This window comes from Leuciscus leuciscus (assembly GCF_965113295.1).
Source record: "Leuciscus leuciscus genome assembly, chromosome: 12".
NCBI lineage: Eukaryota > Metazoa > Chordata > Actinopteri > Cypriniformes > Leuciscidae > Leuciscus > Leuciscus leuciscus.
This window is the reverse complement of record NC_138736.1, coordinates 1912227-1938214: the sequence shown is the minus strand read 5'-3', so window position 1 is coordinate 1938214 and position 25988 is coordinate 1912227. Positions and strand designations below refer to the sequence as shown.

At 38.9% G+C, this 25988-nt stretch overlaps 2 protein-coding genes and 2 long non-coding RNA genes across 4 annotated transcripts in view; 1 reads left to right on the top strand and 3 right to left on the bottom strand.

Moving 5' to 3' along the window:
- Positions 1-25988, bottom strand: part of LOC309510889 (uncharacterized protein) — a 264657-nt gene that overhangs the window by 27756 nt on the left and 210913 nt on the right. The window lies entirely within an intron of this gene.
- Positions 4267-5926, bottom strand: LOC309511901. Its single transcript, XR_014210812.1, has 3 exons — positions 5537-5926; positions 4957-5032; positions 4267-4820 (listed from the first exon to the last, which is right to left on the bottom strand). It is a non-coding gene; the product is annotated as an uncharacterized lncRNA (long non-coding RNA).
- The window catches only part of LOC309511002, a 51967-nt gene continuing 36232 nt past the window's right edge, over positions 10254-25988 (bottom strand). The window contains exon 3 of the long non-coding RNA XR_014210462.1: positions 10254-10426. This is a non-coding gene — a long non-coding RNA (uncharacterized lncRNA). The remainder of the gene's footprint in view (positions 10427-25988) is intronic.
- Positions 18857-25988, top strand: part of LOC309510669 (exostosin-1c-like) — a gene marked incomplete at its 5' end in the record, with an annotated part of 23257 nt that continues 16125 nt past the window's right edge. Inside the window, 2 exons of the mRNA XM_082185541.1 lie at positions 18857-18883; positions 23066-23218. Coding sequence (XP_082041667.1) covers positions 18857-18883; positions 23066-23218 — 180 coding nt within the window. The remainder of the gene's footprint in view (positions 18884-23065; positions 23219-25988) is intronic.

The following is a 25988-nucleotide window of genomic DNA, read 5'->3' as shown; positions in this document are numbered from 1 at the left end:
ACAAACGAGGGTCAGTAAAGCTGGTTTTGCTAAGAAGCTGCTCCTGAAAAAAGGATCGGTACCAACTATTCGTGTTCCTGCTGCACCTCCAGAAGAACTGAAGTGAGTGTAACGTTTTATTAACCTTTATATTAATATTTATATTAATCTTTGCAGATCGCTAGCACGCTTCACGATGAATGCGGCTGTTTACACTCAGGGTACATTACGGCATGTTTGCTATGTACGACGTTCTCAATATAATTCATAATCCCACGTTTATAAAGAACAACGCCTTATGGTTATTGTGTTATTATTACAAACGGTGTACGCACAGAACAGAGGGGCGGGGCGAGCAAAGCTCATTATCATTTAAAGACACATGCACTTAAACGGCGTGCTGAAAACAGAGCTGTTTTTGACCAGGTAAAATGAGTGTTTTCTTACAATACTAATGAGAAATTTTAATTAAAGTATATTACAAACTTTTAATTTAGACCCTAAAGAATCATATTAGCTTGTACAAAAATGACATTATATGACCCCTTTAAGAGTATCACTGTGTTATTTCACTGATCTAACACATTACAGTAACATAATTATCAAAAGAATCACGAAGATGAAAATGACTCCTACGTCACACTCCTGCTCTGATCACTTCTAGCCTCAAACTACACCAGCTCTTTCTTCAGGTTTTTTGCTTCAAAACGAGACCCTTTCACTGGTCTGTGTCTACGTCTCAGATGCGCAGATTGAAACATGCGATGGAGCCAAAAACCTTTGTTACCTGTAGTTGGTGATGAGCGATTTCGAAACACTGATTCTTCGGATTCTTCAAATCTTCGGTTTCGAATCAGTGGTTCAGAGCGTTTATAAAACTGCCAAAGTCACATGATTTCAGTAAACTAGTCTTCGTTACATCATAACTGTTTCATCATAACTGTTTCATCATAACTGTTTCATCATAACTGTTTCAAAATGTTTTCGAAATGTCCGTTTCTCAATACCAAACTAGTTCGGTCTAGACCACTCTGCCTCTAATATAATACATACTAAATATAATATTAACACATAAAACACAATCTTGTCTCTCTTTGTTAAATGTCAGTTTTAATGATCAATAATAGCCATTATAAAAGTGTAAGAGAGGAGACAGTGAATGAAGCCAATTACTTTATGGGGATGATTAGGAGGCCATAATGGACCAATCATATGCATCTATTCATGGATAGATTCACTTTTATGATGGACAGATTCACTTTTATGATGGATAGATGCACTTTTATGATGGATAGATGCACTTTTATGATGGATAGATGCACTTTTATGATGGACAGATGCACTTTTATGATGGACAGATGCACTTTTATGATGAATAGATGCACTTTTATGATGGATAGATGCACTTTTATGATGGATAGATGCACTTTTATCATGGATAGATGCACTTTTATCATGGATAGATGCACTTTTATGATGGACAGATGCACTTTTATGATGAATAGATGCACTTTTATGATGGATAGATGCACTTTTATGATGGATAGATGCACTTTTATGATGGATAGATGCACTTTAATCATGGATAGATGCACTTTTATGATGGATAGATGCACTTTTATGATGGATAGATGCACTTTTATCATGGATAGATGCACTTTTATGATGGACAGATGCACTTTGATGGACTTCAAAAAATATACGGCCATTCACTACCATTATAAAGCTTGGAAGAGCCAGGACATTTTTTTATATAACTATTAAAATAACTATTTTTTTATATATTCGTCTGAAAGAAGAATGTCATAAACACCTAGGATGATTTGAGGCTGAGTAAATAATGGGCTAATTTTCATTTTTGGGTAAACTATCCCTTTAATTCATGAACATATCCTACATATAAATTCAATGTAATGCATTCATGTGTTTGTTATTAGTCTGCAGCTGAAACTTATTATTATCATAAATAGATCTATAATTCATTTTCAATCTGTACAAAACCACTTTAACCTTTAATTTTTTTGAGTTGGCTGTTTCTACATATAAAGTTTTTATACAGTATGTCGTACTAGATGACACATTAATGTGTACTTCCATTTTAAATTCCCTGGGCGAAGAGCAACAACCAAAAACATTGTAACAAATGAAACAAATGTAACAAACAAATTTGAGATTAACATAGATGATACTGTATGTTTGTAGACAGTCTTTTAAAGAAACAAAACAAAGAAGAGAAAAGAAGAAAGAATCCATGAAAAGTAGAAGACAGAAGATGGGAAGATCCTCATCAGGAAACAACCGTCTCCAAAGCAAGAGAGATTATGTGAATCATTAGACAACAAAAGCGATTGAATAAAAGATTGTTGAGACTTATAAAACAGTCAATTGGGGAAAAACATATTGAGGAAAGTTGTTGGAAATATAAAGTGGAAAAATTGGTAGAGGGTCTGACACTTCAGTTGAAGTTTGACACCGCCTGTTGAGTATGTTTCTGCCAAGTCATGAAGTAAGTGTGATGTCTAACTCAGATAGGTATGAATAGGAATAGGGCAACATCTTTTACATATATCATGTTGCTTAACAGAGATAAAGCTTGCAAAACTGCAGTTTTTGCATGTCAGTCAAGGTGCATATCACGCAAACGAGACACGTATAACTCCAGCTTTGCTATGATGTATTGAAGTGTGAAGGTAAAAACTGTTGCTGTAGCATTCCCGGCTGAACAGATGCAATTCACTCTCAAGAACTGAGGTTTATAAAGGATTTCATTTCCAAAAACACTGTAAGAGCTGAATAAAAGCAAACAAACAAATAAACATTAGATATCTGACTGCAAATTGTGTATAAATGTCCATAACAATAAACCAATGAATACACATTTGCAATCTAATTGGCTACACCATAAATAGTGTGACAATATATCAAGTTTTTAGTATGCAGGCTAATGTAATAACTTTGAAGCTGTTTAGAATTAATGATAGTAAGAAGAGGATCTATGACCTCTGGAAGCATCTCTTTCAATAGTTTAGTCGGTATATAGGGTCTAACATACATGTTATCGAATTAGATGATTTAATGAGTTTAGTCAAATCTTCCTCTCCTATAGCAATGAATGAATCGAATTTGTCCTCAGGGACACTTCTCTCTGGCGCGCACCACCCGAAGGATTACGCACTCTTGAGTCCCATGCTGCGTTCCAAACCGCATACTCAATGAGTAGGTACTTAATTTCAATAAGTACTTACTTAACGAGCGCTAAAAGAGTAGGTACTTTATAGCCAGATCTCGTTGAGTATGAATGCGAACCGGACATCTGCCATGTTGACGTTGTCATGTGACCTACGACGCGTTATCACACGGGCAGCAACTTAAAAGATTTGAACGACACGTTTAATTCATCTATCTGTAAATATCTTGATATTGATTAAACTTGCTCATTTTGTGGTCTTTTTGAAGAAACTGCTGCCCATTTATTTTGTGAATACATTTAGGGTTGATTTAAGTTCTTATATTTAACCCTACTAATGTGACCCACCGTTATATCCTTAACGATATAATTTATTTTTATTACAAAATCCCCAAATTGTCATCTCTTGAATATGTTGTTAATTTCTTTATTTTATATCCAAACATTTTCATCCACAAGCAAAAGTGGCTTATTGCTTTGTTTTCCTCTTTTTCTTGTTGAATTTAACTCTCGTTTCATCCCTCAGGCCTATAAATAACAAAAAATAATTTTTTAAGTGTATTATAACTAATTATTTAAGAAAATATATATTACGATATTCAACCTTGTAGGTTCTTTTTTCCTGTGTATAAAATCTCATATTATGTATGCAAACCCATGATTGATATATGTGTGTATATATATATATATATATATATATATATATACACACATACCTCATAACACCAGTAACTCGACAGCCCTACCTAGAACGGTTTTCTTCAGCGTTTGTAATGTCTGCACAAAAGAGATGGGCAGCTGTGCCAAGATTCGCCTTTAGAGAAAACTGTTGATTTTATACTCGAAAAATTTAAGTATAATGATATTAAATATGAATATTACCCCAGAATGAATTGCATTGCTATCCCACCCCAAAACATACAATAATAACAACGATAAATGCTGACCAATACTTAATTATATTACTTTTTACTGAAAATAATTCAATAAAACAAACAAAATGTAATGTGTCATATGACATAGCTATGCATGAATACACTTTAGATGTGTATATAGTAAACATATCTACATTTTCATTCAAACAATAAATAAAGCATTAATTAAATAATTATATTTTATTTACTGACAACAATGAGAAATATTAATAAATTAGTAAAAGAATGAATCAAAGTCACCATCACACAATAAACAAATGCATATACAAGTCAACACATGAAACAAAGCTTTATTCAAACTACAATCATGTATGTAGGCTACAGGCGCTGAACCCCACATCCTTCTGCCATCTCAACACAGCGGTTCCCATTCTGCTGCTTTATTCTGATGAATCAGCTGACCGCCAGAGGTGAGCCGTGCTTTCGTGCCTGAGGTTGTTGCGTGATGTGTTGTGCTTCACAATCTGAGGGCAGGTGGAGTGATGGAAGGTCTCATCCATGGCACCATCTCCAGGATTCAGCTCTGGGCTCCTCATCCTCAGTGCTCACACCAGCCTGCTGACATTTCAGATCCTACAAAAATGCACAAACATAACACAAAAACAGTCATTTTAACCGCACAATGTCATTTGATTTCAGTATTATTTAGAAGACAAAAACGTTGTTTTTCACAAATGCCGCCATCATCTTCCCTCGCAGGTCCTGCTCCACCACAAAAGCTGTGCAGCAAATGCACAGAAATCAAGAATCAGAAAAGTGCTGTAATAGCTCTGTTTGAAATTACAATAATTAAAATTAACTACAACTTAATATTTAAATAGTTGTTGTTGTTATTCATTTCTGTAGTATACTCACTCAAAGCCTTTGATGGCAGCATTCAGCTTCATGAGCCACTCTCCACTGGATAAACAACACATCTGTTCATCCGACCCTGTAACATCCAGACAAGATTCACATTACCTCTGTGATTTTATGAGCTCAACACTACATTTACATGTTGAGGTTGTTTTAACTTTTTATCCAACATAAATGTTCCTCAATTTATCAACATAATGGACAAATAAAATAGATAACTTATGTTTAGTTACTTTATAGATTTGTTCTAGCACACATTCATCACTCAGATGTCTATTTCATGTAGTGATGTGCTCTTCTGCAACTTACTGAAGATTTTCCTCTCAGATGTAAATAGACATTTAAAATAAGCGTCTTTAAGATGTATATGGTTTATGTAAATCCACGTTAGAGACGTAACTTACGTGTCCTTACTGGAGCTCCCCTGTTAGCTAACGTTATACATAATAAAACGTGTTTTTACAGCAAAATCACAACTATACTATACTGTGTAACGTCTTTACACCTTCAACAATTCAACAGTTTACTCTACAGTAGTTCAACACATGCAATTTTAACACAAGGAACCGTGTTTACTCACATTTGAAAGCACCCGCGTCGCTGATCTCTGCTATGTTTGATAATGACGTGTCCTCTCGCGTGGCCTCCTGGGATAGAAAAGTATCCATCGGATCAGCACTCAAAAATCTGTGTGGAAGCAGTAAGCCATCCGGGAACTTCTCGCCTACTCTTTTATGAATACTGATGTTTCGAACGTACTGCTTCCTTCACGTACTGTTTTCGCCTACTATATAGTAGGAAAGTAGGCATATTCGAACGCACTTAAGCCCGAATCTCGCGATAATTAATACGTCACCCAGGTAATTCTCGCCTACTCTTTTGGATTCGTACATACTTTTTCGCTCGCCTACTCTTTTTCCCATACTAAATAGTACGGAAGTATGCGGTTTGGAACGCAGCCCCAGTCTTTTTGCGCTATTATGTAGTTTGTTGGTTTGTATAACACGCAGAAAAATGTGTCACAAGGATATTATGTTTAAAAATGTATGTGGTTTCATTGTACTTTTTTTTTTCGGAACGTTTACCTCAGCTGTTAGACGCCAGACTGACTAGTTAGACATTTTATATTATATTGCTGGTAGGCCTTAAAAAAATATATATTTTATTTTATTTTATTTTATTTTATTTTATTAATATCTTGTTTTTTGTTGTTATTTTATTAGTTTGTCTCAAAACACTGATTGATGACTTCAACAATGCTTCATAAGAAGTTATTAATCACTTCATGCCATTGTTTCGATGTAGCCTTGTGTTTCTAAAACGTTGTATATAAATTTAAATAAAATAAGCAAAAGCAATATTTATATTGTTTTTGCTGATGTCCACTAATAACCTTTATTTGCATTTATTTATTGGTCTGTTTTATTTTGTACGAAATTCCTAGTACCCTTTCAGTCGCTCACATTCGACGTAGTCGATGTATCGGCTGATTGGGATCACGCTTAGGGAGCCTGTCATCTTCGAGTATTGATAAAACCAGCCAATGCACACATTTGCGATGCGAGCTTTGCATCCACGCTCCGCCCTGCAGCGTGGGTATAAATACGGAAGTGGATGCACGCACCACTTGTCTTTCGTTTCGGAGCCGATCGTTCTTTATGATGGTGTCTCTGAAGAGTGTTGATTTATTCAACAAGCGAGTGTGTCGGTGCTTCTTCTGGAAGTCTCTCCCGGTGCTGGTGGTTCTACAGCGTTTTAACAGCATTCCTTTTTCTGTTTGTCATGGATACATTTACATTTACATTTATGCATTTGGCAGACGCTTTTATCCAAAGCGACTTGCATTGCGTTATCCTATACATTTATACATAGGTATGTTCAATCCCCTGGGATCGAACCCACAACCTTGCGTTGTTAACGCAATGCTCTTACCACTGAGCTACAGGAAAGCTGGATAGATGCACTTTTATCTTGAATAGATGCACTTTTATGATGGATAGATGCACTTTTATGATGGATAGATGCACTTTTATGATGGATAGATGCACTTTTATGATGGATAGATGCACTTTTATCGTGGATAGATGCACTTTTATGATGGATAGATGCACTTTTATGATGGATAGATGCACTTTTATGATGGATAGATGCACTTTTATCGTGGATAGATGCACTTTTATGATGGATAGATGCACTTTTATGATGGATAGATGCACGTTTTTGATGGATAGATGCACTTTTATGATGGATAGATATACTGTTTTGATGGATAGATGCACTTTTATGATGGGTAGATGGACTTTTATCATGGATAGATGCACTTTTATGATGGATAGATGCACTTTTATAATGGATAGATGCACTTTTATGATGGATAGATGCACTTTTATTATGGATAGATGCACTTTTATCATGGATAGATGCACTTTTATGATGGATAGATGCACTTTTATGATGGATAGATGTACTTTTTTGATGGATAGATGCACTTTTATGATGGATAGATGCACTTTTATGATGGATAGATGCACTTTTATAATGGATAGATGCACTTTTATGATGGATAGATGCACTTTTATGATGGATAGATGCACTTTTATGATGGATAGATGTACTTTTTTGATGGATAGATGCACTTTTATGATGGATAGATGCACTTTTATGATGGATAGATGTACTTTTATCATGGATAGATGCACTTTTATCATGGATAGATGCAATTTTATGATGGATAGATGCACTTTTATGATGGATAGGTGCACTTTTATGATGAATATATGCACTTTTATGATGGATAGATGTACTTTTATGATGAATATATGCACTTTTATGATGGATAGATTTACCTTTATCATGGATAGATGCACTTTTATGATGGACAGATGCACTTTGATGGACTTCAAAAAATATACAGCCATTCACTACCATTATAAAGCTCGGAAGAGCCAGGACATTTTTTTAATATAACTATTAAAGGTGCTATAAGCGATGTCGGGAGACGTAACTTCTTGTTGACATTCGAATTGTTGTCAAACAAAACGGAGGCTAGCTCGACCCTCCCTCCTCCTCATCCCGTCTCCTCCCTCCTCCTCATCCCGTCTCCTCCCTCCTCCTCATCCCGTCTCCTCCCTCCTCCTCATCCCGTCTCCTCCCTCCTCCTCATCCCGTCTCCTCCCTCCTCCTCATCCCGTCTCCTCCCTCCTCCCCATCCTGTCTCCTCCCTCCTCCTCATCCTGTCTCCTCCCTCCTCCCGGCATAAAGGAAAGTCAAAGTAGTCCCTACAAACAAAGTTAAGTTTTACTGATACTTCTTCATTCAATGTGTAATGTCGCCAAGTTAGATAAATGCTTTTATATATTGCAGAACAGAATGCAGAAAAAGAGCAACATTATCTTAAAACCGTTTCGCCACCAGAGGTTATAACTATAGCTCCCATACAAGGACGCAATAATAGCAAGATAACATTAGCGTTGCGTTTCCCAGTGAGCATAAACAACGGTGGCATCGTAAACAAATTTAGTCAAGGTTGTCAATAGCCTATAAATGAACATTAAAATTCATAACAAACAGTGGGTGAAAACAATTATTCACACAAATTGTCGCCCTACTGTGAATTTGCTTGATCATTTACAAGAGATTGATCGCTAGCTGCTAGAAACATATATGATGTATTCACCAAAGTTAACGCTGACTGCATAGTTCTAGCTAATTACATCCTTGTGTTGGTTTGGCGAACATGAACGTCAGTTTAGAAAGAAAAATGGATTTACCCTGTCCAGCAAAAACAGAGGAACCTGAGTGTCTGATTGGAAGCCCTTCTGCCGGCGGAGTTATCGCCACCTTTCGAAGGTTTTTCCGATGTAAATTTGGGACTTCGCACGTTCCTAATCGGAACGTCATCTCTTTGGTCGTGTGTCGGCCATAATTCAAACTTCCCTCTTCATGCTTCTCTCTCCTCCACACACCCTTCATGTGTACGCGCACTAACCCCACCCTCAAATTATTCTTGTCGGTTATTGGCTGGAACTGTTTGTTGTGTTTCGTGGTGCAGGCTGGCCCAGTTTGTTTTTGTTGCCATTTGTGGAGCCTGTGGTGTCTAGAGAGACCACGTTTTTTTTTACAGTGTGTTAGATACAGGCAGCTAGCGGATAGTGAGGAGATGTTTGCTGTATGTGACAAAAAATGTTTTGGCCTAAAAAACGCGTGACATCACTTATAGTCCTAAATGGTGCGTGACATCGCGTGACAAAAACGCGTGACATCGCTTTTCTGGGATAGTCCTAAAATGGTTCAGGTCATACTTAGATGGGAGAGGTTATTATGTGAGTATAGGAGACCATAAGTCTGAGTGGACATCCATGACATGCGGAGTCCCTCAAGGCTCAATTCTTGCGCCACTCCTGTTCAACCTGTATATGCTCCCAATGAGCCAAATAATGAGAAAGAACCAAATCTCTTACCACAGCTATGCAGACGACACACAGCTCTACTTAGCCCTATCGCCTAATGATTACAGCCCCATTGACTCCCTGTGCCAATGCATTGATGAAGTCAACAGTTGGATGTGTCAAAACTTTCTTCAGTTAAACAAAGACAAAACTGAAGTCATTGCGTTTGGAAACAAAGATGAAGTTCTCAAGGTGAACGCATACCTTCACTCTAGGGGTCAAACAACCAAAAATCAAGTCAGGAATCTTGGTGTGACACTAGAGTCAGACCTTAGTTTCAGTAATCATGTCAAAGCAATAACTAAATCAGCATACTATCATCTGAAAAATATTGCAAGAATTAGATGCTTTGTTTCCAGACAAGACTTAGAGAAACTTGTGCATGCTTTCATCACCAGCAGGGTGGATTATTGTAATGGACTCCTCACTGGCCTTCCCAAAAAGACCATAAGACAGTTGCAGCTCATACAGAACGCTGCCGCCAGGATTCTGAGCAGAACCAGAAAATATGAACATATCACACCAGTCCTCAGGTCTTTACACTGGCTCCCAGTTAAACTTAGGATTGATTTTAAAGTATTATTACTGGTATATAAATCATTCAATGGCCTAGGACCTCAATACATTGCAGATATGCTCACTGAATATGAACCCAACAGATCACTCAGATCATTAGGATCATATCAGCTAGAAATACCAAGGGTTCATTCTAAACATGGTGAGTCTGCTTTTAGCTATTATGCTGGAACCAGCTTCCAGAAGAGATCAGATGTGCTCCTACAGTGGTCACATTCAAATCCAGACTCAAAACACTTCTGTTTAGCTGTGCATTTACTGAATGAGCACTGTGCCAATGTTCGTCCGACTGTTTGTACTGTATTTTATTTTTTATTTTTCTAAACTGTTTTAATTATTCTTATTTCTTTTTATTATTTTAATTTCTTCTATGTAAAGCACTTTGAATTGCCATTGTGTATGAAATGTGCTATATAAATAAACTTGCCTTGCCTTGCCTATAGCACCTTTAAAATAACAATTTTTTAATAAATTCGTCTGAAAGAAGAATGTCATATACACCTAGGATGATTTGAGGCTGAGTAAATCATGGGATAATTTTCATTTTTGGGTAAACTATCCCTTTAATTCATGAACATATCCTACATTTAAATTCAATGTAATGCATTAATGTGCTTGTTATTAGTCTGCAGCCGAAACTTATAATTATCATAAATAGATCTATAATTCATTTTAAATCTGTACAAAACCACTTTAACCTTTAAAAGAAGAGAAAAGAAGAAAGAATCCATGAAAAGTAGAAGACAGAAGATGGGAAGATCCTCATCAGGAAACAACGGTCTCCAAAGCAAGAGAGATTATGTGAATCATTAGACAACAAGAACGATTGAATAAATGATTGTTAAGACTTATAAAACAGTCAATTGGGGAAAAACATATTGAGGAAAGTTTGGCAGAGGGTGTTAAACTTCAGTTAAAGTTTGACAACGCCTGTTGAGTATGTTTCTGCCAAGTCATGAAGTAAGTGTGATGTGTAAGTCAGATAGGTATGAATAGGAATAGGGCAACATCTTTTACATATATCCTGTTGCTTAAGAGAGATAAAGCTTGCAAAACTGCCGTTTTTGCATGTCAGTCAAGGTGCATATCACGCAAACGAGACACGTATAACTCCAGCTTTGCTATGATGTACTGAAGTGTGAAGGTAAAAACTGAGCATTCCCGGCTGAACAGATGCAATTTACTCTCAGGAACTGATGTTTATAAAGGGTTTCATTTCCAAAAACACCGTAAGAGCTGAATAAAAGCAACAAACAAATAAACATTAGACATCTGACTGCAAATTGTGTATAAATGTCCATAACAATAAACCAATGAATACACATTTGCAATCTAATTGGCTACACCATAAATACTGTGATAATAAATCAAGTTTTTTGTATGCAGGCTAATATAATACACTGTGTTCTGCATGTGACAGTAAAAATGAATCACACACACTCTCTACATAACATCATAAGCAAATGCAGCACTAAGATCGAGTAACACTAACAGAGAGATACAACCCCGATAGGATAAGAGCAAATAATTTGTGACTGAAATGAGAGCTGTCTCGGTACTAAAAGAGAGGTGTTTTGGATAAAAGCGTCTGCTAAATGAATAAATGTAATGTAATGTAATGTAATGTACTATGGTCTAAATCCGGACTGGAAATCCTCACAGATATTATTTATTTCTATAAAGGAACACAGTTGTGAGGATACTGCCTTTTATCTTTGACAGAAAGGGTAGATTTGAGATCGGCCTGTAATTGACTAATTCTGGAGGATCAAGTTGCGTTTTTTTAACAAGTGGTTTAATCATAGCCAGCTTAAAGGTTTTTGGTACGTATCCTAGAGACAAAGACAAATTAATGATATTAAGAAGAGGATCAATGACAGCTGGCATCTCTTTCATTAGCTTAGTCGGTATAGGGTCTAACATACAAGTTGTCGGTTCCTCTCCTATAGCAATAAATTAATTGAATTTTTCCTCAGGGAGACTACAGTGCACTCTCTGATGCGATACTATAGTAGACAGTTGCATAGTTATAATTTTCTCCCTGATATTATCAATCTTGTAAGTAAAGAAGTTCAAAAAAGTCATTACTGCTGTGTTGCTTGGAAACTTCTGGGCTTGAAGCTTTCTTTTTCATTAGTTTAGCCAATGTTTCAAATAAATACCTAGGGTTTTGTTTATTTTCTTCTAATAGGGTTGAAAAATAAGCAGATCTAGCAGCTTTTAAAGCCTCTCTGTATGCAATCGAGCTCTCCTTCCATGGAATGCGATATACCTCTAGTTTTGTTTTCTTCCAGTTGCGCTCCATTTTTCTGGCTACTCTCTTAAGGGCCTGGGTGTGCTCGTTGTTCCACGGCGTTGGACTATTTTCTTTAATCTTCTTTAAGTGTTTAAAGTGCTGGAACAACACAAGTGCTGTCACACACAGCACATCTTGGTTATAAACTGTAATCATATCATTAACAAGAAGTGCTTTTGAAGTAAGGGATCGAATATTCAGCAACCCAAGCTTTATCATTTGCTCATCTGTATTATATCTGTTTTTTATTAGTTGAACATCAATTCAATTATTGCACTTAAATGGGTTTGGGAGTTTTTTGTATTTCCCTATTCGGGGAACAGACACAGTCTCTATATGATGATATCTAAAACATCTATCCTCTCTCTTCTCTGGGAGTGTTAATCAGAATGACGCTTCATGTGGAAAGTGCGCTAACATACACACTGCGCCGCTGCACTTCCTTTCACAGATTTCAAAATAAAAGCATGTGTGGTAAGTAACGTATACACTCTTGTAAAACAAACAAGAATGTCCACATTAAGTATTCAGCGAGAAACATTAATCAACTAAAACATAAGATGACGTTCAATCACCATCAGGTTCACCATACTCCTGCCAATGGCCTGGGCGGTTGATTTGGTAGCACGCAGAGCCAGGTCAGTGGCGCTGCACAGGTCTCTGAAAGCTTCCGGTTCAGGTCCAGACTTGTGCATCGAGCAGAGAAGTTTGGCCTTAGAAAACTTGGAGTACAGCCATGGTGTGAACTGTGAAGTGCCGAAGCAGCTTGGCCAGCGGAGGCATATGCTTGGCCGGGGAGAGCTGAAGTGATGCGACAAGGCTTGGACGGGTGAGTCGCTTTAGCTTTCCATTCCATGGCGGTGGGCGGGCACAGGTGTGCAGCCACCGCTTCCTTCGAGGGGGGGAATCGACTTGTATCCTTTTTCAACCGTGCGTCGACAGTCGAGAGCGTTGAGGAGATGGAAGGTTTCAGAAGAGCTGAATGCGGCGCTTTCCATGACTTTGTTAGCTCGTCGTGAACTTCAGGAAAGAAAGGAGCAGGCCTCTCCTGAGGGGCCTGTCGGCGCCCCTGCAGAAACCACTCATCCAATCTGCTACGCGCATGCAAAGACCACTCGAGCCCGATGTCTTCAACGGCCCTAGACAGCACGTGGAGAAGCTCTGCTTGTGTTGAGGGTGCGGGGTTAGCCACGGAGCCCTCCCATTCCTCGCATTCGGATGCAGCGAGAGAAAGGCTGTCATCCTCCTCGTCATGCACCAAACGAGAAAAGACCGGCCGCTCGCTGAGAGGGGCGCTGGTCCAACTGTGTAAACAGGACCAGCGAGGAGGTTTCTCTGGGAGAGAGCGAGGCATGCGGCGACTGGGCCGGCGTGTGCTCGCTCGTATTCGTAGTGATATATATGATGGGTGGGATCGCTACTGAGTGAGCCACGCCCTAAACGGGGTTGTTGTACTCTGCGAGTGTTCAATAAAGTTCAGTTATGTACCTGCTAGGCTGTGTGATCGCTGTCTCGGCTCTTTCCAAAACACAACATGGTGTCAGAAGCGGCTAGAACAGTCTCCAACAAACGATAAACTGTTGAATAAGCCCATAAGCCTCGCTGCAGGAGAAACGCTACAGCAGGACCGCATTGTATGCCGTTTCCAACGAAAAAAAAAAGAAGAAGATAAACAAGGAAAGAATGCACGCGGATCAACACACTCTCTCAACCACCGCATCGTAAGTTTAGAGCGGGGGAGGGGTACGGTTGCTAGGCAACCTGGGTGCAGGGAGAGAAGGCCAGAGAAGCGTCAGAGACAATTTGGAAGCGTATATTAAGATGAATAAAAGTTAAACAAAGTGCTGAAGTTTGAAAAGAGCTCAAAGAAGCAAAGAAAAAAAAGGAAAATAATCATCAAAGCAAATGGACGAATTACCAGCACCCACAACTTCATATCAAATCCGACCTCCTCATCCATTTGACTTTACAAAGTCAAACGACTTTGAAAGATGGCTCCGATGATTTGAAAGTTTCAGAGTTGCAAGTAATCTCGCACAAGCATCAGATTTGCACCAAGTTAATACATTGACTTATTGCATGGGGGACAAAGCTGATGACATTTTGTGCGGATTAGCCATGACTATAGATGAACGTGGAAATAATGAAACTGTGCAGAATAAATTCAAAGAGTACTTCACTGGCAAAATAAATGTGATCTATGAGAGAGCAAAGTTTAACTCCAGGAAACAAGAGCCAGATGAACCAGTTAATGATTTTATCACTGCACTGTATTCATTGTCGGAACGCTGTGCTTTTGGAACTCAGAGAAGAACTTATTAGAGACAGAATTGTAGTCGGATTAAAAGATGTCAAACTGTCAGAGCGCCTTCAATTGCATGCAAACTTAACTTTGGAAAAAGCCATAAATATGGCCAGGCAAAGCGAAGCAGTGAGAAAACAGCAGGCTGAACTTAGGCAGGAAGAAGACGAAGACCTAAAGTTAGACGCTGTACACAAAGAGATGTATGGTCAGGATTCAACCAAAAAGTCAAAGTCAGGAAAAGCTGGGAATTGGAAAAAATTTCCAGAAAAACAACAAAGAAAAAACAAAGAAATCAATCTGTATGAGATGTGGAAAATCACCATACCATGTAAAGGATCTCTGCCCAGCCAAAGAAGCTGTCTGTCATCAGTGCAATTGGACAGGGCACTATATGAGCCAATGCCATTCAAAGACTGTGCTTCATGAGGTTAAAGAGGACTGTGATTCAGATGATGGGCAAGCATTCCTCAGAGCCGTAGATTCAAGTACTCAAGGCTGGTGCACAACCGTTCAGATCTTGGAGCGACCAGTGAAAATGAAAATGAAAATGGACACTGGGGCAGACGTCACAGCAATACCTGAATCCATATTTGTGCTGCTGGCCTCAAATAAAAACATGGGCCTTAAGAAAAAGCGCAAAGTACTGATGGGACCAGGAAAGAATGTCTTGGATGTGAAAGGAGTATTTTCTACCACCATCTCGAAAAATGAGAAAAATATAGAGGAAAACATCTATGTGGTCAAAAATCTCTTCACACCACTTCTGGGCAGACATGCCATTGAAAAGCTTAACCTTATCACAAGACTGGATAACATCACAGAATGCCAGTGGCAAGAGAAATATCCAGAGCTTTTCACAGGCTTAGGTGAGCTAAAAGAGGAATACTGTATTAAGTTACAACCCAATGCAACACCTTATTCTGTAAATGTAGCCAGAAGAATCCCAGTGCCCTTAATGGAGAAAGTCAAAGAGGAGTTATCCAGGATGGAGAAGCAGGACATCATCAAGAAAGTTGAAGGACCAAGTGACTGGTGTTCTGGTATGGTCCCGGTTCTAAAGCCTGATGACACAGTGACAATTTGTGTTGACCTGACTAAATTAAACAGTGCTGTCAGACGAGAGAAGTTTATTTTGCCCTCAGTAGATCATACACTAGGCCAGTTAGGGGGAGCAAAAATCTTCACCAAAATAGATGCCAATTCTGGATTTTGGCAGATCTGTCTGGCTGAATGGTCTCAACAATTGACTACCTTCATTACGCCATTTGGCCGTTATTCGTTTAAAAGACTTCCATTTGGGATTTCCAGTGCTCCCGAGTTGTTTCAAATGAGAATGTGTCAGATTTTGGAGGGACTGGATGGAGTCACATGCCACATGGATGACATCCTCATATATGGAAGGTCTCCAGAGGAACATGACATCAGACTTGACGCAGCATTAAAGAGGGTGCAGAAAGCTGGGCTGACGCTTAACAAAAAGAAGTGTGAATTTGCAAAGACGGAAGTCAAGTTCCTAGGCCACAAGCTGTCCTCAGCTGGATTACAGCCCGACCCAGACAAACTGGCTGCGGTTCAAAATATGCGTGAGCCTAACAATGTGTCTGAGGTACGCAGCTTTCTTGGGATGATGAACCAATTGGGGAAGTTCATTCCAGACCTGGCCGAGAAAACAAAGCCATTGCGAGACCTCCTCTCACAACGAAGTATGTGGTCCTGGGACGCACCACAGCAGGAATCATTTGCATTGCTGAAAAAAGAGCTGATCACAATGCCAGCTTTAGCACTCTTTGATCCAAGCAAGGAAACTAAAGTCGCAGCAGATGCATCGTCCTTTGGTCTGGGAGGAGTGATTTTCCAAAAGTCTAGTGATGCATGGAAACCCATTGCATACGCGTCTAGAGCATTAACTCCAACTGAGCAGAGATATGCTCAGATAGAGAAGGAGACTCTAGCTCTTGTTTGGGCATGCAAGCGTTTCAGCTGCTATCTTATTGGAATGCATTTCTTTCTTGAGACAGACCATAAGCCACTTCTGAGCTTAAAGAGCACAAAACATCTGGATGACTTGCCACCAAGGCTGCAAAGGTTCAGAATGAGACTTATGAGATATTCCTACGAGATCAGCCACGTTCCAGGTAAACAGTTCATAACTCCAGACACACAGTCAAGAATGCCCAGTATGAGCAATATAACGGCTGATGACTCAACTCTCATGGAAGACACAAATATATACCTCGCTCAAATAGGGAGAAGCTTCCCTGCCTCTAAGAGCCGCCTAGACAACATTCGACAGGAGTTAAAGAAAGACCCTGTATGCAGTCAAGTAATGAGGTTCCTTGAGCATGGATGGCCGAGAACTGTGCAGGCCAGTGACAAACTCAGACCTTACTGGCTGGAAAGAGACATGATTTCCATCCTTGATGAACTGCTCCTACATGGGACAAGATTGATAATCCCTGCTTCACTCCAAAGTTCAGTTCTCCTCCACATTCACCAGGCACACCAAGGAATAGAAAAATGTCGACAAAGGGCAAGACAGTCTGTGTGGTGGCCCGGTCTGAGTTCACAATTGCGAACTATGGTGCAACAATGTGATGAGTGTAGAAAGGCTTCATCGACAGTTGTAGAGCCCCTACAGCCTACAGACTTTCCACCATATTCATGGCAGAGAGCAGCTACAGACCTGTTTGAACTAAAGGGACAAAAGTACCTTTTAACTGTCGATTACTATTCAAGGGATGTCGATGTTGTCAAATTGGCATCAACTTCTTCTGCAACCATAATAGAACAGCTGAAAGCAGTGTTTGCTCGAAATGGGGTTCCTGAGATACTAATATCTGACAATGGGCCACAGTACAGCAGCGCTGACTTCTGGGAGTTTTCGAGGGAATATGACTTTAAGCACATAACAAGCAGCCCACGGTATCCACAAGGGAATGGTGAAGCTGAACGAGCGGTGCAAACTGTCAAAAAACTTCTGGGGAAAACATCAGATCCGTTCAAAGCCTTGCTTGCATACCGCTCTACACCACTAGCAAATGGCTATAGTCCAGCGGAATTGTCAATGGGCAGAAGACTGAGAACAGGCTTACCAACTCTGCCGTCTCTTCTCACACCTAAACTCCCAGATGCAGACAAACTGAAACAGTTTGAATCCAACTTACGTGCTCAAACAAGAGATTTGTACAATAAGAGACATAGAGCAAGATCTTTGTCACCACTGAAACCTGGACAGACTGTTTGGATTAAGGACCAAGCCATCACTGCGAAAGTGATCCGACAGCAGGCCCCAAGGTCGTTTGTTTTGAAAACCTCACACGTAAATATTCGACGCAACAGACGGGTGTTGGTGCGACTCCACCACCCTGAAAGAGAAAAAGAACAAACAGTTGATTTGCCTGACTTATGTGAGGATCCGCAGTCTGCCATACCTACCCGACAAGGAACTTACACAAGGTCGGGACGTTTGTCTGTTCCACCACTACAGAGGCAGAATAATCCTCTCACTGTGCCAGGAGTGCTCAGATAGTCCACCCTGACCTCCTTAGAAAAGAAAAGGAGTAAACACAAGGTTATTGTGTTAAAAAAAGAAAAAAAGAAAGAAAAAAAAGATATATTGTATGATAAAGGATGTTTATTAAAGCAATAATTTTCTTTTTTGTTATAGAAGTATGGTATAGTACTGCTTGAAAGTTTAGAGTACCAGTTGTTTAATATGCCAGAACAAAACATTCCTTTGATTCATTAAGTTCATTGTTTGGGGAAGGGGAGATGTAGTGATATATATGATGGGTGGGATCGCTACTGAGTGAGCCACGCCCTAAGCGAGGTGGTTGTACTCTGCGAGTGTTCAATAAAGTTCAGTTAAGTACCTGCTAGGCTGTGTGATCGCTGTCTCGGTTCTTTCCAAAACACAACAGTATTCATCCGCTCCGGTATCCTCTGTGCGCGACATCTCACCATCACACACCCTTAGAGAGGGCAGCTTCCGCATGGTCATGGCCCAAACCGGAAGTGCAGAGGATGAGACGTCTCCGCCGACGAGAGGGCCTCTGCATGAGGCGCAGGTGACGAGAGGCATTTGAAACAACGCCTAGGAATTTGCTCTTTTAAAAAGTGAGTCGGAGCGGCGAACACACTTAAAGCTTAAAAGGATATAGTGTGCCGTATGGCACAGCAGAACAGCGGGCTGAAGGCGGCGTCCAGTGAAAACAAGGAAGCCGGCGTCCTCAGAGCTTCTAGCAGGGCTTGTTCCCGCTGAAGGCTTTTCCGACGATGGCGAAGAAGGCTTCTTATCCGGAGGTCAGCCAAGTGGAATCTTGCTGAAGGAGATTAAATCTGATTCTATGCCGAAAATGGGGGCTTAAACAGCCTGTGAAAGCTTGCTCTTTGCATTGGCTAATAGGTTTCCTTAATGTTGCCGTTTTTTTATATTTTACTTTCAGCATCTTTGACACTTTGATCGAACAGAGAGAGAAAAGAAACAGGAAATGGGGGAACTGGATTTGGAAATGTTATAGGAAATGCTCACATGACCATCATTTTATATTATATTATGTTACATTCATTAAAAAGTTTGGAGTCAGTAATGTTCTTTTTCTCAGAAATTTTTATTTTTATTCAGCAAAGATGCATTAAATTGATCAAAAGTGACAGTAAAGACAAAAAAAAATCTATTTCAAATAAATGCTGTTGTTTTGAACATTCTGTTCATCAGAGTCCTGAAATATAACATATATCACAGTTTCCACACAAATATGACAGTTTTCAACACTGATAATAATCATAAATGTTTCTTGAGCATCAAATCATCATATTAGAGTGATTTCTGAAGGATCATGTGACACTGAAGACTGGAGTAATGATGCTGAAAATTCAGCTTTGATCACAGGAATAAATTACACTTTACTATATATTCACATAGAAAACATCTGATTTAAAATGTAATAATATTAGGCAAGGCAAGGCAAGGCAAGGCAAGTTTATTTATATAGCACATTTCATACACAATGGCAATTCAAAGTGCTTTACATAGAAGAAATTAAAATAATGAAAAGAAATAAGAATAATTAAAACAGTTTAGAAAAATAAGATAAAATACAGTACTTTTAAAAAAATAAAAAAAGAATATTATTATAGATCTTTCTTTCAAAGGATTCCCTTAAGACTTAAATCTTTCAACCTTCTTTTAACCTTCAATCTTCTTACGACTTCCATCTATCAACTTTCCTTTAACTTTCTTTTCTCCCTCATTTACTCACACGTTCTTTTCACTTTCTTTAGCACTGCGTTCACATTCTTTCTCAGACGAAAACTTTAATATCGTCATTTAAATACTGTTCTACTTTCAAACCCACATTAATACACGTCACTTTCACATTATCACCTTCTGAGTGGGCATTTACAGTTTCTGGCTAAATGCCCTGCTGACATAGGAGAAATTAAAATAATTAAAAGAAATAAGAATAATTAAAACAGTTTAGAAAAATAGAGTAAAATACAGTACAGTACAAACAGTCGGACGAACAGCGGCACAGTGCTCATTCAGTAAATGCACAGCTAAACAGAAGTGTTTTGAGTCTGGATTTGAATGTGACCACTGTAGGAGCACATCTGATCTCTTCTGGAAGCTGGTTCCAGCTGCGGCTGGCATAATAGCTAAAAGCAGACTCACCATGTTTAGAATGAACCCTTGGTATTTCTAGCTGATATGATCCTAATGATCTGAGTGATCTGTTGGGTTTATATTCAGTGAGCATATCTGCAATGTATTGAGGTCCTAGGCCATTGAATGATTTATATACCAGTAATAATACTTTAAAATCAATCCTAAATCTAACTGGGAGCCAGTGTAAAGACCTGAGGACTGGTGTGATATGTTCATATTTTCTGGTTCTGCTCAGAATCCTGGCGGCAGCGTTCTGTATGAGCTGCAACTGTCTTATGGTCTTTTTGGGAAGGCCAGTGAGGAGTCCATTACAATAATCCACCCTGCTGGTGATGAAAGCATGCACAAGTTTCTCTAAGTCTTGTCTGGAAACAAAGCATCTAATTCTTGCAATATTTTTCAGATGATAGTATGCTGATTTAGTTATTGCTTTGACATGACTACTGAAACTAAGGTCTGACTCTAGTGTCACACCAAGATTCCTGACTTGATGTTTAGTTGTTTGACCCCTAGAGTGAAGGTATGCGTTCACTTTGAGAACTTCATCTTTGTTTCCAAATGCAATAACTTCAGTTTTGTCTTTGTTTAACTGAAGAAAGTTTTGACACATCCAACTGTTGACTTCATCAATGCATTGGCACAGGGAGTCAATGGGGCTGTAATCATTGGGCGATAGGGCTAAGTACAGCTGTGTGTCGTCTGCATAGCTGTGGTAAGCAATTTGGTTGTTTCTCATTATTTGGCTCATTGGGAGCATATACAGGTTGAACAGGAGTGGCGCAAGAATTGAGCCTTGAGGGACTCCGCATGTCATGGATGTCCACTCAGACTTATGGTCTCCTATACTCACATAATAACCTCTCCCATCTAAGTATGACCTGAACCATTTTAGGACTATCCCAGAAAGCCCCACCCAGTTTTCCAGCCTGTCAAGAAGTATGTTATGATCGACAGTGTCAAATGCAGCACTGAGGTCGAGTAGTACCAGCACTGATAGTTTTCCTGAATCAGTATTTAAGCGAATATCGTTTATTATCTTTATGAGCGCTGTCTCTGTGCTGTGGTGCGGTCGGAAACCAGATTGAAAATTGTCAAAGTATCCATTCGAGCTTAAGAATTTGTTCAGCTGATTGAAGACAACTTTTTCAATGATCTTGCCTATGAAAGGAAGATTTGAGATCGGTCTATAGTTGCTTAATATGGTCTTATCCAGATTGCTCTTTTTCAGGAGGGGCTTGACAACTGCAGTTTTCAGGGAGTTTGGAAAACTCCCAGAGAGAAGTGAGGCATTTACCACTTCTAGAAGATCTGCTTCTAAACTGTTTAGCACACTTTTGAAAAAAGATGTGGGAAGTGTGTCAAGGGCGCATGTTGATGTTTTAAGGTGCTGTACGGTTTCTTCCAAAATTTTGCCATCAATTTCTTTGAAGTCAGATAACTACTTTCTCAGGTGGTCTGATCTGTCTGACCCCAGCGCAACTCAAGGATGTGCTGATCACCTTTCTGATATTATTGATTTTGTCAGAGAAGAAAGAAGCAAACTCACTGCACTTGCTGTTTGAGAGCATTTCACTGGGAATCTGGCTTGGGGGGTTTGTCAGTCTCTCTACAGTAGCAAAAAGAGTGCGTGTGTTGTTTAAATTGCTGTTAATAATATTTGAGAAGAAAGTCTGTCTAGCTTTGCCTAGTTCCATATTGAAAGCATGAAGGCTGTCTTTGTAGATGTTATAATGGACTACAAGTTTTGTCTTCCGCCACATGCGCTCTGCTTTTCTGCATTGTCTTTTCATATGTTGCACTGCTGTTGAGTTTCTCCAAGGTGCTTTTTGTCTGCCACTCTTCTTCCTGACTTTAACAGGAGCAATATCATCAATTATATTTTTAACTTTTGAGTTAAAAGAATCAAGGAGAAAATCAACAGAGTCAGCAGATATGCTTGGTGTTAAGGATATAGCCTTCATAAATAGTACACTAGTGTTCTCATTTAAGCATCTCTTCTTGACAGACACAGATCTAGCTTCAGTGGCAGGAGAGATCAATATATCAAAGAAAATACAGAAATGATCAGACAGTGCTACATCCTTAATAAAAATCGATGAAATGTTTAGACCCTTACTGATAAGTAAATCTAGAGTGTGTCCATGATTGTGTGGGGGTGGTGGTGGCGCAATGGATAAGACACATGCCTTTGGTGTGAGAGACCCGGGTTCGAATCCACTGTGAGACACCAATGTGTCCCTGAGCAAGACACTTAACCCCTAGTTGCTCCAGAGGCGTGCGACCTCTGACATATATAGCAATTGTAAGTCGCTTTGGATAAAAGCTTCAGCTAAATGAATAAATGTAAAATGTAAATGTAAATGTGTGTGGGTCCATGTACATGCTGAGTCAGATCAAAAGTTTTTAAAACAGTTTTGATTTCTTTTGCCATATTGTTTTCTGCATTATCTATGTGAATGTTAAAATCTCCAGCAATGGCAAAACAGTCAAACTCTGAGGTAATTGTTGATAACATATTACACAATTTTACTGCATTTTTGCTCAAATAAATGCAGCTGCTTTGGTGAGCAGAAGAGACTCTTTAAAAGCATTAAAAAAATCTCACCGACCCCAAACTTTTGAACGTTAGTGCATATTAACTCAGTTTATATTCAGCCTTTTTAAGTTTATAATTCTATGCATCTCACTGTAATTAATAAATTGCACTGTTTGATTTAAGGAAGTTTTTGTGACTTTTTGTAAATAAGAATAAACAATATAAATTAATAATTTTGATTTATTTTTGGATCAATTAATGTAAAATCTGGCAAAACCAGAGCAATTTGCCATATTTTAACCTAAATGTATTATTCTTTTTTTTCATTTTTCTTCATAGATTTGACTACCAAGAGCTGCTCCACAACTCCACCTTCTGCCTGGTTCCTCGCGGCCGACGCTTGGGCTCGTTCCGGTTCCTCGAGTCTCTGCAGGTAAAACAGTTTTTAATTAACTGAACACAGCCGAGAACGCTTCACAATCCGGCAACACTTTATAATAATGATCCGTCATTAATAAGTAACTATGCAGGAAGTAATGCAGGACTGATGAGTAGTTCTACATGAACACTTCAGCTACTATTAACTAATATAGAAACAAGCATAACTAATCAGTATGTAATATCACATTTAGGAGATAGTTCCTTATTAGTTAATCAATAATTACTTTAGATTAGCCTCATTAATAACTATTAACTAACTGACAAATTATAAAGAACATTATGGTGTGTCTGAGACCATCAGTCATCATTTTTACTCTGAATATAGTCATCACTACTAGTCTATAAGAGTGAATAGGTACTTGAGTAATTAGTGATGCATTTTATGACCATGTTCTGAGTAAAAGAAGACAATCTTCAAGAACTACTTATGATCTACTAAAGTCAAAAAGATGTTTTTCACCATTTAAAATAATGGTCCAGATCACTAGTAGTTCTTGAAGAGTGACTAGGCAACACTTGAGTAATTAGTGATGCATTTTATGACCACGTTGAGTGTAAAAAAAGGACAATTGCTAACGTCTCAGACACGTTAATGTTGTGATTAGTAATTAATGAGTAATTCTTTATAATTTGTCATAATTACCTATTAGTTCTTAATGATGTTAAGTAATAATTGATTACCTAATAAAGAACTATCTCCTAAATGTGATATTATTGATTAGTTAAGCTTGTTTGTTAATAGTAGCTGAAGTGTTCATGTAGAACTACTCATTAGTCCTGCATTACTTCCTGCATAGTTACTTATTAATGACGGACCATTATTATAAAGTGTTGTTACCCACAATCCCTTTAGAGATGCGAGGACGGTCTGGTGGATTATGAAAACAGTCAGGTCTCGGAGTCTCCCGGATAAACAGCACATTAGCCGGCGAGTGGAAAACCTTCCCAGGCGTGTGTATTCTTGTATATTCCTGGACGTCCTGCTGGTGTGTGTGAAAGGGCCGGAAGCTCTCGCTCAATGCATGAATCCGCAGAACGCTGGGTTTGGCAACGGCTCGACCCTCACACTGATTCCCTCGCATTTACTCCACATAAGCCCCTGTCTGAGTTCACAGATCTCTTTTCTTTGGAGGAAGCCAAAGCCACAGAAAGAACTGGCAATTACAAGCCCTGCGGAAAGTTCTAGAACAGAGGTTCTCAAACATTTCAGGCCAAGAAGCTCCTAACCGGGCACTCTCAGAACAAAAGGTACAAAAGCTGTGGTACCTTTCCACTTTTGTACCTAAAGGGTGCATTTTGGTACCTTAAAGGTACAATATGTAAGAATTTTGTATCAAAATATCCCAAAAACACTTGCACAGTGTTATATACTTCCATTATTCTTAATGTTTCCAAGAATTTGTAAATTCAGAGAAATTCACAATTTTAAAAAGTGCTCGTCCCTGTTCAGTTGTGGCGTGTCAATGACGTATTATCCGCGTTATCCCTGGTTTCCGCTTGTACTGCCGTAGTAACCATGGCGACAGACGTGGAACACTGCGTAACGTCTAGCGGCGCGCTCACGCTGTTGTTGTTTCGTTCAAACATTATGGCTCATGATCCATAGCAAGCAGACTTTGGGACAAAAGGAGAACTAAAACGAGGATCAATATCAGCGTGGCGTTTTCGAGATGGCGAGAGCTAGCGTCCGCGGCTAACTTCCACTCGACAGAGACGCCACTCCTGCGTGAGCTTTATTAGACGGGTGAGCAAATGTACATAAAACGAATCAGTGTTATATATCTCAACATGATGAAATGTTAGAATATGATCAGTCTGTTATTCTAATGTTGATCTCGCTCACTGCTAGTCTCATACAGACAAACTAACACACAGAATAACATTATAACTTTAACACACTCAAATGCAGTTTAGTGTGATAGTGTAGAGCAAGTGAAAGTGTCATTCGTCTAATAAACTGCCCTGTGTGAGTAGTAATAAAGCACTTGAGGGTAAGTTAGTCCGGTAGAATGAAATGTCCTCGTTCCTTTATATCGGCGGGACTCGCGTGTGGCGCTGATATCTGTCTCTCATTAGCACTCGCGCCCGCGTCACACCACAGTCATGTTAAAAACATCAATGTATTCACTCATCCATAAACATTATTAGATCCTTTCTGCATGACAGCAAGTCCCATCATTCCTCTTATCACTGCGTCATCAATCTACGGCTTTGTTATTGTAAGAGGTTAGCGACCCCTAGCGGCGAAAAATATGACATATTGTAGCTTTAAAGGGATAGTTAACTTTGAAATTAATTTTTGGTATGTTTTAGCTTACCTCAAGGGCATCCAAGATGTAGGTGTCTTTTTTTCCGCAGTAGTTTCAATTTTTATATTTTTAGGTCAAACCGTTCTTGTCTGTCAGTCATATAATGCAGGTCAATGGTCACGGTCTCAAAGAGCATGCACAGAGTCCAAATTAAAACAATTCCCCGTCGTCCAAATTAAACAACTCCCCATCGTAAGTACACATTGATGTAAATGAACAATTATTTAAAAACATATCCTTTTTTTTCTCTTGCATAAATAAAAACTACGAAAATAAAATATAATTAAATTATAAAATTAAAACATAAAAAGAATAAAAGATAACATGCGGTCATGCGTAGTTTCTAATTCGATCGTGGCTCATCCAATCGGTTTTATAAATGTATATGGGTCATAAATACATGAGTTTAAATAAGATATCTTAGCTCTGTAAACTCCCACATGCCACAGTACG